The 13543-nt window shown below is 46.9% G+C and overlaps 1 protein-coding gene across 2 annotated transcripts in view; it reads left to right on the top strand.

Annotated features, from left to right (window-relative positions):
* RNF144A (ring finger protein 144A) overlaps window positions 1-13543 on the top strand; it is a 114691-nt gene that overhangs the window by 89201 nt on the left and 11947 nt on the right. For both annotated transcript variants that reach the window (XM_058551849.1, XM_058551850.1), the window contains exons 5-6: window positions 5202-5409; window positions 9597-9744. In XM_058551849.1, the coding sequence (XP_058407832.1) occupies window positions 5202-5409; window positions 9597-9744 (356 nt within the window). The remainder of the gene's footprint in view (window positions 1-5201; window positions 5410-9596; window positions 9745-13543) is intronic.

Genomic DNA, 13543 nt, shown 5'->3' with positions numbered 1-13543 from the left:
TTTCCATCTCTAGTGGGCGGTGGGGCGCAATGTGGACCACTTCCTCCTGCAGTGCCCGCACAGCCCTCCTGGCTGGAGCCGGGCCTGCCGCAGACTCCGGGGTTCTCCAGGAGCACGGCGCGGAGTGTGCCCAGAGCAGTATTAACATCATTTTCTAGATGGCATAGCAAAGCATTAAAACATGTTGAACCTCCAGGACAGGTGTTTATCTTTGCTCTCTGAAGTACACCAGGATCATAACATGATATTTTAAAGAGTCTGTGGATTGCGTTTGGCCTCGTTTTGATACATGTTCTGGACCTTGGGCTCATCTGAAAATGAGCAGATTAACAGACATGTGTAGGTGATGCTCCTTATGCAAAACTTTATTGTGAAGATGCCGCATCCACATTCCAGAATTTTCGTCTCGGTTTGTAATCACTGAAGTCTACTCTCCCCTCTTCCTGGACTGGTTCTCAGGACCCTGTCTACATCAGGCATTTGTTACTGAGAGGCAGCCCTGGGCTTCATGCTTCCAGGAAAACACCATCAAGATGGGAATGGAATGCAAAATAGACCAGAGGAAAGTATTGAGAGAATCCTGGTTTAGCTGAATGCAGAAAGTTTTCTTTTTTGTTGTTTTTTTTTTTAAAGAAATGGTAAAGATAGCTGTATTTCCTCTTGAGGCTTGCGTCTCAAAAAAAAAAAAAAAAAAAGCGATGTGTGGCCAACTTAAAAAAATCAAACAGGGATTTTGATGACATTGAAATTTGTTTGCAAGAGCTTGTTTATTTAAATGGCATATATCATTTGCTTTGGGGCAGTTTATGGCTTAAATATAATGCTATGTGATACAAAAGTCAGTATGTGGAGCTATAAAATTGATTAATTTGGATTTCGGAGACTTTCAGCCTCTTCTGAAAACATTTTCCAGAGAGAATCTTGACAGAAACTGGCGGTTATTTGAGTTTTAAGAAAATGAACTTTCCATGACGTTGAATTTAATTTAAACATGCAGCTGGGTAACTTTTCCTACCTAATGATTTTAACTGTTGTTATTTCTTCAGTTCTTCAGCTTAGTCAAAGATTTTTTTTTTTTCTTTTCATAAAAAGGAAGCCAATTTGACTTAGTTAAAAATTCTCTTAAACCTATCACTTTAAAACCTTTACTAACATTTTGTTAAAAGCAAGAAAAAACACAGCATAGACTTAATATGACCAAAGACCTGTCTGAATGAAATGTGAAAATGTTAGAGCTAAAATAAAGCTATTGATTATAGCCAGTACATTGACCATGTTTTGAGATATGATCAGAAAGCAAGTTTTGACTTGTTCTGTCCCTTTGAAATGTAGTCAGAGAGGATGCTCTAGAAGAAAACTCAGAAGAAAATCAGTTCCATGATTTTCTGAAAACATTTATTACCCAAAGTCCTGTGGTTAGTTTAAGTTGCAAACGCTGTCTCCATTTGGTCTTAGAGCGTCTCATCTGATATAACAGCTTGGATTTTAATTTAAACTTCCCCACCCTCCAGCTGGGTCTTTGGCAAGCAGGCAGCCAGGAAGGAGGCTGTGGGACTTGTTTTCTTTGGGAGCACCCACTCTCCCAACCGGAATACTCTAAAGGCTGAGCAGGATAGGCTTTCCAGGGAGAGGTCCTTCACCCTCACTTGCGTGCCCACTGCACACACCCATGCTCCTGTTTGAGCACCGACGGCGCCAGGCTGCTGCTGTTGTTTTCATGTCCATCTCTCCTGAGGCTCCTGCCACCCAGGGGCAGGGCCTGCGGCTTCCCCGGTTCTTTGTCCTGCCGACAGCAGAGTGCAGGTCCAGTGAATGCTAAGTCAGGTCTTGTCCTGTATTGAGTCGTTTTTTTAAAGGAAAGTGAAGCTCAGAGAGATTAAATAGCTTGCTGGGCTTACCCATCAGTCATGAACCTGACCACAGGCAAGGACTGCTGACAATTACGCCTCCTCCGGACAGGACGGAACCTGCTGACACGGTGTGTAGCCAGTGCACCAGCCCAGCCGCCAGTGTAAGAAGAGCCAGTGCCAGGATGTGAGGCAACGCTGAGCGCATTGCCCTTCACAGCGTGCAAAACAGTGTTTAAAACAAAAAAAGCACTTTTTAAAAAGGCTTGGGCTTTTTGATAAGTTGAGCTCTTAGGGCCCTGCTTCATTAATCTAATACTAATACATCTTTGGGAGATGGGAGTTAAGGTTAGTTTCTTCTAGAGTGCCAGAAAATATACTGCTTGCCTTTTGTGAAAATATATACTTGTATTTGTGTATATAAAATGTTAGATATAATGTACCTAATGTATATAATTAGATATATATGTGATAGATAGATAGACATAGATATGTGTGCATATACACATCCAGAAAAGAAAAACTCTGATGTTGCCCCAGTGTGGATTTTCTTATTGTTGACTCCCATCTTGTACACGCAGCTGGCAGAACTCGAAGTGGAGTGGTGCTGTAGAATATTAATAGAAGTCCAAGAGAAAAGCCTGGGGCCGTTCACAGGGTTTGATGTGCCCTGGCAGCACTGGAGGGTGTTTCCAGTCAGCAAATTGGACAGATTTTTATTTGCCCTTTATCTCTCCAATAGGGAATCTCTCCCCATGGGGACAGGCAGTGCCATGTCACAGCTTCATGAGGACAAAGGTCAAAAAATTTAAGTCATTACCCTGGAAAGCTTAACTATGTCTCCTCTGCCCTGCACTCCATAATATAATTAGTGGGCCTTTCACGAAGACGCAGCCCGCTAGCTGTGCAGGAAAATGAGCGGAAGATGGCATGCAGCAGAGATATGCTTGAAGAGACACAGCCGGCTTGGGGAAGCCAGCCCCTTCCTGATGTCACAGGCTCCTCAGAGCAGAATAAAGGGCAGGGAGACCAGTGGGACCGGAAGGAAGGGCCTAAATTGGACAGCACTGTCCCTTAGGCTCTCAGGCAGACCAGCACTAGCCAGTGTCAAGTTGGAAAGAAAGCAGGACAGGCGGAGGGTTTCTCCGCGTGTCATGTGGGGTTGCGCTTGCTGAGCGCCCACGTCCTGCAGTGCCCTTCCTCAGGTGCTGTGTACCCAAGGGACCCCGTGATCTAGTCGGGGCACAGCTGGGCTCACGCACTTCACACACCAGCACGGAAGGCAGAGAGCTGTGTAGAGAAATTCTCAAGGGGGTGAATCAGATCGAGGAGGGAGAGGGCAGCGAGGTGAACTGCACAGCTTCCGGTTCCTGTGCAGGACCCGTGGGAGTGGCCTCTGTACCCTGAGGTCTTCCCAGACCTCCAGGAAGCACCCACTGCCCCAGGCCAGCTCCTGCATCCCTCTCTCCTTCTTTCTCCTTTCCCCTCAGCTCAGGGGAGCAGCAGGCAGCTGGCCCACCCATAGGCCCCAGAGGCATTGGCTGCATTTTCCCACAAAGCCACCTCCTCAGATCTGACAGCCAGAAACATTCTTAGAAGAGCAAACACTGAAACTCTCAACTAAGTATAAGAGCTAATTTTACTCATTCACTCACTATTAGGAGCATCATGAAGATTTCACATTACTATAATGAAGATCAGTTAAAAAGAGGCACGTTTTCTGAATTCCACAGTTCCTTTATATTATCAAGTCATTCTAATCTTCTGCCAGACCTACCAATTTGTTTGTTTTGTGTCATTGATTAACCTCCCTTAAAAAAAAAACAAAGCAGAGGCAGGGAGTTAGATTAGAACAAGAGTCAGCCAACCATGGCCAGAGGGCCATGTAGGCCAACCTGGGCCTGGGGTTGTAAATAAAGTTTTATCGCAACACTCATTTACAGATCAACATGGCTGATTTTGTGCTACAGCAGCAGAGCTGAGTAGTTGGACAGAGACCACATGGGCCTCAAAGACTAAAATACTCACTGTCTGCTCCTTTACAGAGAAGTTGGCCCGCCCCGGATGGTTTTCAGGTTGTACCTGACGCAGGCTTACTCCTGGGGGGCTGAATCTGCCTCCCCATTTAACTGGGGGACGTGGCAAACACTGGTGTGTGCTGTGGAAGCCTGTTAGGTGAGGCCTGGGCCCGCGTACAGCCCGCAGCCTGTAGTGCATCCCCAGTGAGCACCGATCATGTTTTCGATGCGGGTGAACTGAATCTTCCCTGGCTGTCGGTGGGTCACACGGTGGAGAACCTTGCAATTCCATTGCCTTGCAAGTTTCCCGGGAAGTTCAGTTGTCTGGGACAGCTTCCCAAGAGCAGCCCAACTGCAGAGCTTAGAAATCAGTGGCCTGCTTGAAGGCCTTTGAAAATAGATCTGGAATCCTTTGACCTCCGATGGCTTTTTGGCAGAGCGTCTGCATTCCGTGTGGTTTCCTGTCAGGTTCTCCCTCCCGCTGCCCCGCATGGAGAATCCAGTGTCGCTCTGGACGAGGGGGTGAATGAAGTGAATAACCAGGCTCAGGAGGAAGGGCAGCTGGGGACCCATTATTTAAAGAAACAGGAGTTTTGAAGAAGGATATGAAGGAATGGGAGCCTCAGGGTATCCTGTTTTCCAAATAACTTCCTGACTAATTTCATTAAATCAGGCTTCTTGGTAACATGGGATCCCCTTGGGATGGAAACCTGGCCGTCTCACACAGGAGTTGGCTCATGGCTTAGATTTAAATCTAGGGGGAGACGATCTTAGGCGGATGAGCCATTCGATGTGAAGAATCTGGCCATCTCCCTTCCCTCTTTTCTTTCCATCCTTAACAAACATTTTCTGAGTGTCTGCTGCATGTCTCACCCTGGCCAGGTGGTGAGGCTATAAGACTGAAGACACAGCCCTGACTTGAAAAGCTGTGTCCTAGGGGAGCAAACGAGGAAGCAGAAGAAATGCCTAGACTACAGTCTGCGGGGGCCCAGACAGGCGGTCCAACAAGGCTTCTGGGATGTAGTGGCATGCGAGCCTCGAGGGCAAGCAGGGGTGTCCTGGGTGGCCATGGGCGTTCTGGGCAGGCAGTACGGTCCCTAAAGGATTCCAAGTGTATTTGGAGAGGGGTTGAAAGTGGGGAGTGGCTGGAGGGGAGGAGAAAGAGCCAGACAGGCACCAGATCATAAGGGCATGTTGCATCTGACTGCATTGTCTGGACATTGTTCTCGCCAGTAAATACATGAAGCGATGCACTGACGTGATCCTTCAGTCCGAAGCCCCACGAGATCCTTTGGCCTGCAGAGTTTGACTTGCCTGTTTTGTCTCCCTGTGCTAGAGGTGCTCCTGGACCCCTGTCGGACTTGGTGCCCGGCGTCCACCTGCCAGGCTGTGTGCCAGCTTCAGGAGGTGGGGCTGCAGACCCCTCAGCTGGTGCAGTGCAAAGCCTGCGACATGGAATTCTGCTCCGCCTGCAAAGCCAGCTGGCACCCCGGCCAAGGCTGCCCCGAAACCATGCCGGTCACCTTCCTTCCCGGGGAGACCAGGTACCCTCCACACAGGCTGCCACAGGAAGCGTGGGCTGAGGGCTGGGAGAAGCAAGAGCAGGAAGTGTGCTTCCCCCCTAAATGTGCCACGGTGGGGTGGGGGGACACGACTGTACCTCCATCAGTCTCTTCCTCTTGAGTCTCATTCAAACCTGGGTTTGTTTGTTTACAGTTTATTTGTGACAAGTGATTATGTGCCAGGCACTGTGCGGGGCCCTGGAGATATAAAGATGCGTGGGAAACAAACTGCTCTGCCTATCCAGAAAGACAAAGGCAGGAACAGTTAATTACTATGAAGGGTTTTAAGTCCTGTGATGCCTGAAGTGTTTACAAGACTCTGTTGTGTTGAAGGTGATCCAAAACAGGGGTGCAGGAACAGGAACAAGGGTGGGTGGGCAGTGCTTATAAATACCAGAAGGATCACCAAAAACAGGTTCCCGGTGCCTGAGGCCAAGGCCGCTACATCTCCCTGAAATAAAGAGCTTGTCAGGAAGGATACAGTGACTCACTACAGTGTTTCTGCCCTCCTGTCCCCCGCTGGACCGTCAGGCTGGATGCCCAGTTGGACACTGCAGCATCGTTCTCTGTGCCTTGGAATTTAGTAGGTTGAACCATAAGAAATTGATAATATTCAGTTTTTTTCCCCTACAAAATCTGCATGGGCATATGGTCCACTTGGATAGAGTTGGCCCTGCACCATTGAGACCACGTTCCTGATAGAGGAACTCCCACCATCCACCGCAAGGTGTGGTCACCAGCTGCCCCCTGGTTTCCTCTCTCTCCCCGTTCTCTGTCCCTGCCCCGACTCTCACGGCTTGACCTGCACAGAGGCCCTCTTGGCGTCCCTGACACATCCCTCCTTTCTCCCATTTGCGTGTTTGTGCCGGTGCCTGGAATGCCCCTTCTCCCCCCTCCTCCTTTCCCTGGAGACGCCTTGTCACCCTCGAAGACATGGCTCAGGTCCCCTCCTTTGTCCAGCTTCCCAGTTCCCAGGGCAGGGCTGCTGACCCCACCCTCTGTGTCCCCGCAGGAGATGCCTGCATTGATTATGGCACCAGCCGTATTGTGTTTTAGTTCGTCTGTTTATGTCGCTGATTCTTCCATTAGTCTGAGCTCCTCACGTCACGGCCTGTGCTCGCTTGAACTTTGTCACCCCAGATCTTGGCATACAATAGACACTCAAATGCAAGAATGAATCACTTCACTTGTAGTTAGGGTCTCAATGCTTCCTAATTTTGCAAGAAGAAACATACTTCTTGTACGGTCAGATTACTCGTAATTGGGAGACCGGGATTTCCAGGGTGGGGAGGAAGTACAGTTTCTGCATAATGATGTTTCTGTCAACGACGGACCGCGTGTTTGACAGTGGTCCCGTGAGATTAGTACCATGCAGCCTAGGTATGTAGTAGGCTATACCATCTAGGTTTGTGTAAGAACATGCTATGATGTTTGCACAACAACGAAATGGCCTGACGATGCATCTCTCAGGATGTATCACCGTTGGTAAGTGACACAGGACTGTAAGTAGAAAGCAGGCTGAAGTATTTGCCCTCGTGAAGCAGTTGGGTTGTCTGTTTACAAGAGAACCCCCCCCGCTTAAGTGAGTGAGTGGGTTCCTACATTCTGTTAAGCAGGAAAACCAAGAGTGGGAAAGAGCCAGTGTCCCACTCCTGGTGGGATGGAGGAGGGACTCAACTGTGACATTTCTTTGGCATAAAACCTTCTTAAGATGGAGGATTGTGAGTTCCTGAAGCCTGTGACTTAGTGTTTCTTCGTCTGTGGTCTTCTGGTCTCATTTAGGTCATTGCACAAGGGCGGCAGTCATTTCACAATGTATATGTGTATTAAATCATCATACATTCCCACTTGCTGACAGTCGGCTAGAGCTGAGCAGAGCCCCCTCTTTAGAAGGGGGGTTGTGCTATCTTTAGTTTGCCATGGTCCTCACCACTCCCTCTTGTCTCCCTGGTCCTGACGCTGACTGTCAGGTGTCATTTATAACTGAGAGTACACTCAGCTATTTTCATATGGTAGAATTTATTTTTTAAAAATTAAATCTTCCCTTAACCCACATTCTTATCCACCACTTGACTAGCTTCACTCATGAACACTGTGTCTGCCCCTTAAAGACATTAGAACATGTAGATTGTCAGAAGCCAGCAAAGACTCCTATCTGCCTTTGTAAATTTGAGTTTATAGTAAGAGTTGTTACCAAAAATAATTTGAAATATAAGTCAGGTACCAGAAAATGTTTGAAAACCGTTGTCTATACCATGTACATTTCTCTGCATGCAGTAGTGCACCAGAACTTGCATATTTTAACTGTTTCTGTTTTGAAAAGTCTCCCGGAGAGACACTCTCTGCTCTTCATTAATGTTGCCCTTGTTAATGGCATTTCCTTCAAAATTAGCTTGTGAGTCACATGAGAAAATTGGTTTCATTACTTTAATGTCACACCTGGCTTTCAATCCAAACCAATGGTATCTAACCTGATGGTCAACCTTAATCACGGGCGTTGGTGCCTGTGAGTTCCGGCTCTTTGCAGAAGTCAAGTTCATTTGAGAAGGAGACCACAGTAGCCTTTGTGCAGAGCTGCCTGTGCCAGGTCCCCTTCGAGGCACTTGCGCCTCTGTTAGCTCATTCGCTCTTTGCGGCAACCCTAGTTCATTCCAAATCACATTCTGTGCAGCCAGGTTGGTCTGTAGTTTGCTTTTAAATTGGAGAAGAATTTGAGCTAGAGACAGTTTACTCTCTTTCAGTGATAGTATTAATCACAGCTGCCACTTATCGAGTGCTCACCACATACGCATGGGATTTTGTGCCTGTGCCCTCAGTCCACGGAAACTCTTTTAATCTCACAACACCCCTCTGAGATGGATACAATTAGCCTCATTTCTGTGGATGAGGAGACCAAGGCTGGTAATACATGAATAGCACAGCTAGGACTTGTCTGTCTCAAGACTCTATGCTCCTAACTAGGAGCCTGTGTGCTTCATTTCCTAACTGGTCACCTACAGGTGGACAAACAGGACCCCGTTCAGCCTGAGCATTGCCCCGCGGTGGAGGAGTCATGCGCACAGGAAAGCCCTGTGGGTGTGATCATGTGGAAAGTTCACTGCTAATCATCAGATCACTCATACTAAAGTGAAACTGTATTTAATCCTTCTGTTTACTATGATGCTTGTGGAAGATCCTCCAGCCAGAATGCACTCAAAATGCCAGAATTTGCTCAACTTAGTGAATGTATACTCATAAATGCATTAAGTTCTGAAAAGCCTGCTCAACCCAGTGGGAAATCATTTTTATCCTGGTGATGCTGAATTGATGCAGTGAGTTCAAACAGTATAGCAAATGCGCCCCATAGTCCACGCTAACTTCTCTTAGCAGTTTACAATTTATTCTTTCAGATGTTCTCATGCATATTATTTTAGCCGTATTTATAAAATTAGCAGCACGGCATGGACCTCCTTCCCTAGTCATACCTAAACATCTGCGTTATCTTTATCTTTTTATTAGCAGCATAGAACTGTTGCTACCGTTTATGGACACTTCACACGTGCTTGATACTGCACTGTGCTTGGTTCATACGTAATCTTCTATCACGCTCACACTGGTGAGAAGACTGAGGCTCAGAGAGGTTTTTACACACCTAGTTTGTAGCAGAGCCAGCACTTCAGCCCAGGCTTAAAGCCCATCATGCTAACCACTGCAAGCCTAGGCAGGCTTCTCAAGAAGACAGTTTTGTAAGGACAAGCCAGGTAGATCTAGCTAAACAATTAGTGTATGTTTGTAACACTTTTTTATGATAATAGCAAAGTACAGAAAAATTATTACAACCCTTTGGAAAGCATACAAATGTATAAATAAGGGCATAAAATTTTGCTGTAATCCCATGACTCAGATACCTCCATTATGAGCATTTTGCCATATTTTCTTTTGGTTGTCTATATAGATCTAAATTTAGATCTGTCCTGATGTTGTTCTTTTGTTCCCTAAATTAAACTGGCTGATGCACAGTTTTCTGATGCTTGTTTTCCAGAGTTTCGGTTTCTTTGGTTTCATTTTATTTCATTTAATAACAAGTGACCTCGGTTGCTTTAGTTGGGCTGATGCTTCCAGCGTAGCCCATGTGGACGCATCTCTGCCGGGTCCCTCCGAGCGGAGCCCTGATGGAATTTCTCCCACAGTTCCGCGTTCAAGCTGGAGGAGGACGACGCGCCCATCAAGCGCTGCCCCAAGTGCAAGGTCTACATCGAGCGGGACGAGGGGTGCGCCCAGATGATGTGCAAGAACTGCAAACACGCCTTCTGCTGGTACTGCCTCGAGTCTCTAGACGTGAGTATGGCCTCGAGCTTGACCTTGGTGCTTTTGGCTTTGAAGTGCAGACTTGGAGTGGGAAACATAGACCAGCCATTTCCTGAGGAGCTTAGAGAATATTCCTGTGAAACAGAAGTAACACAAGCAGTCTTTTTTTCTGTGCTTATGACAATGTTAATGCATTGAATGCTATGGTGTTGAAGACAGTAATTCGTGCAGGAGTTCTAGGGGGTGAAAGGTCAGCTCAGGCTTGGGATTCAGCTGGGGTTAAAGGGGTGGATGGGATCTTAGGATCTGAGGTTTTGTCTGTGGGGACTGTTAGCTCAGGCTGCTGTAACAGAACACCGTAGACTGGGAGCTGAAACAACAAGTTATGTCTCAGTTCTGGAGGCTGGAAGTCTGCGATCAGGTGCCAGCATGGTCGGGTTCTGGAGAGACCCCGCTTCCTGGTATACGGACGGCCGCCTTTCCGCTGTGTCCTCCCCTGAGAGGAAACAACAGCAGAGCTTCCTCTTCTTATAAGGATGTTAATCCCATCATGGGGGCCCCAGTCTCATGACCCCATCTGAACCTAGTGACCTCACAAAGGCCCCGTCTCCAAATATCACATTGGGGTTAGAGCTTCAGCATGTGAATTTTGGGGGTGGGAGGACACAAACGTGCAGTCTGTAGCAGGCACCATTATTGGAAGAGCAGGGAGAAACAGGCAGGAGACTGAGGCGTCTCGCATGGGATAGTTACCTCAGTAATGCTCGTGTCACCTACAGAGCAGAAAAACATACGACCCCTCTGCTGTCCGTCAGAATGGGAGTTTCTATCCTCATATGGCCACCTTCTCCAAAGCGCACCCTTCTGCCACGAGTGTTTCCCAAACCCTCTGTCCCTGTGCGTGGCTAAGTCCTGGCCCAGCCCTCTTGGAGCACCCACTTGTTCTGGAGCTTCGAGGTCTGATGCAAACGATGCATCTTTTCAGCTCCTATCCTCCTTCCTCACCTGTGTTAAGGGACTGGGCATCTTGCCAAAATGATGACATATGACTTAGTTTTAGAGGAGTTTCTTTGTACATAGATTTTGTTTTGATTTTTTTGATGAGGAGGATTGTCTCTGAGCTAACATCCGTTGCCAGTCTTCCTCTTTTTGCTGAGGAAGATTGTCCTGAGGTAACATCCGTGCCCATCTTCCTCTACTTTGTATGTGAGATGCCGCCACAGCATGGCTTGAAGAGCAGTGCATAGGTCTGCGCCTGGGATCCAAACCCACAAACCCTGTGCCACCAAAACAGAGCATGCCAACTTAACCACTACACCACCGGGCCGGCCTTTGTACATTGATTTTTAAAACTATAATTAAATAGAAGTAATCATCTATTAAAATCATTGTAGTTAGTGACAGTCGAAGCAAATCAAGTCATATGTCATCAAAGGGATGTATTTATATATGTCTGTCCTATACAGCAAGGATGAACGTGTCTAGCTCATTCAGTAATCGTGTTAAGCCATCAAGATCTAATTAAAGTAGCGGCCAGCCCCATGGCGTAGCAGTTACGTGCGCGTGCTCCGCTGCTGGCGGCCCAGGTTCGGATCCCGGGCGCGCACTGATGCACTGCTTGTCAGGCCATGCTGTGGCGGCATCCCATATAAAGTTTAGGAAGATCGGCACGGATGTTAGCCCAGGGCCAGTCTTCCTCAGCAAAAAGAGGAGGATTGGCATGAATGTTAGCTCAGGGCTGATCTTCCTCACAAATAAAAAAACAAAACAAATAAACAAAAAGATCTAATTAAAGTAAAGAGGGGTCAGAAAAAATCCATGTTTACATTGTCAGGAGTTCGTCTGTCTGTGGACTGCTCCTTCTCACCTTGGCTCTCTACAATCAGAGCACTATTTCTGAGCACTATTTCCCTGCTGAGAGGTTATGTCAGAATGGTTCAACTTAGCACACAGTGGCTGAGAAGGGTCGGGCTGTGAAGGTGAAGGAGAAACGTGCATACAGTGGGCAAGGGGAATAACTGAAAGTTTGCCTGTCCTGAGAAGGATGGGCCTATAGAATGTCAAGAAGAACATAAGTATCTATTGAGATGGAATCTTAAATAAGGTAACAGGTCTGTAATTTAAAGGCCACCTTAAAAAATATTAGATAGATTGCTTTTTTGGGGTTGTTCCTTTGAAAAGCCCGTTGTTCCTTTATTAACTTTTTATTAACTTTAAATTACTGGATTCACAGTAGAATTTTGTGTAGCTGAACACATCTTGGGAAAATATTACCATTTTTCTATCCTGGAGGCTTCATTTTCTTTTCCTAGGCAAGTTTAATAAATCAGTTTGGCAAGATTGATTTTCTTTAGCTTAAGGACAAACAACAGGTTTGTTCCCTGACCTTGTGTGGTGGGAAGGGGATGTTTAGAATGATGTCTGAAGCATTACAAAGTCTTCAGGCCTTCAAAGTCTTTATATATATAAATATAATATATATAAATAAATATATATATATAAGTGTGTATATATATATATATAATTTTGTATTTTACTGTTTTCCATTTTTTTTTTGAAAACTGATCATTAAATTATGCCATATTATCTAATATCTGGCCTGCACTCTGCCACTCCTTGTAACTTTTCCTGAAGGGGAAAGGAAGTGAATGCCCGTTTTACTGCATGTCAACAGGCCTCCGTGAAGCTTTTTAGGGAAGTATGAGAAATGGGCTGACGGAAGTTTGATTTCTGGAGCCGTCCTTGTTTCTGCTGCCTCCCCCTGCTACCTCGCTCGGAGCGAGTTACGAGGAGCGGGAGGCGAGACGCGCTGTCCGTCTCCTGTGAACACACAGGTGCTCGCTCTGTTCTGGGCTCTGGAGAAGCCCTCTCTATCTGACTCAGAAGCGCGGTTCCCGCCTGTGCGAGGAGGCCTGGGTGCGTCTGTCTCTCTGGACGAATGACGGAGGCGCCACACTGCACGTTACTCCTTGAAAGTCACCGTCCTCGTGGCCCACAGTTTCCTATTTTTCTTTGTAGTGAAGAGCTGCTGAAAAATGACCCTGTAGCCATAGAAAGCAGATTCTTAAAGAAAGGGCGTCTGCTCTTGGGGAGATTGATCGAGAACAGCAGCAATGATTGACGACGAGTGCGTGGCGGTGGCTGGCGTCCAGCAGCCCTTCTCAGACAGAGGAGTGTGCCTCACTGCTCTTTCCTCCTCTCGGGAATCTTCCTCCCGAGGCATGCTGTCCTGCACATGGACGCTTCAAGGAGTCACAAATTACTTTCTTCTGATCGTATTCCTTATTCCCGCTCCTCTGCACCTGGCCAAGCCCCAGCGCCCTGAGTCCTCACTGTTGTGGCCCCGCCTGTCCTGCCTCTCCCTGTCCAGGCCGTCCCAGCAACCTCTACTCCCAGTCAGAACGGACACACATACTTCCTTTTATTAATTTTTTTTGGAGGGGATAGTCAGTATTTATTGAAGTAATTATTATGCGCCAGCACTGTGCCATTTGTCCAACAGTTTTATTTAATATATGCAATATTTCCCTGATAGTTGGAATTATTATTTCCTTTCTTCAAGAAGTCCAGGAAGGTTGACAGAAGCACCGAAGGGGTGAGGAACAAACCGGCATCCACTCTGATCTTTCAGACTCTAAAAACCAACAACTTTGGGTTAGACCAGGCTGCTGCAAGCCAGAGTTTGACAGGAAAGCTCAAACCTTAACAACCTTAAGGTGGTTGAATTGCTCTAAGGAATTTATTTTTGTCTTTGAACATCTAGCTGATTTCGGCTTTCTGTAGCACGCTCCATTGTTTCTGTTTCCACCTAGGAGCTCCGTGAAACTTC

This window comes from Diceros bicornis, chromosome 12, assembly GCF_020826845.1.
Source record: "Diceros bicornis minor isolate mBicDic1 chromosome 12, mDicBic1.mat.cur, whole genome shotgun sequence".
Taxonomy (NCBI): domain Eukaryota; kingdom Metazoa; phylum Chordata; class Mammalia; order Perissodactyla; family Rhinocerotidae; genus Diceros; species Diceros bicornis.
This window is presented reverse-complemented; position numbering and strand designations above follow the sequence as displayed.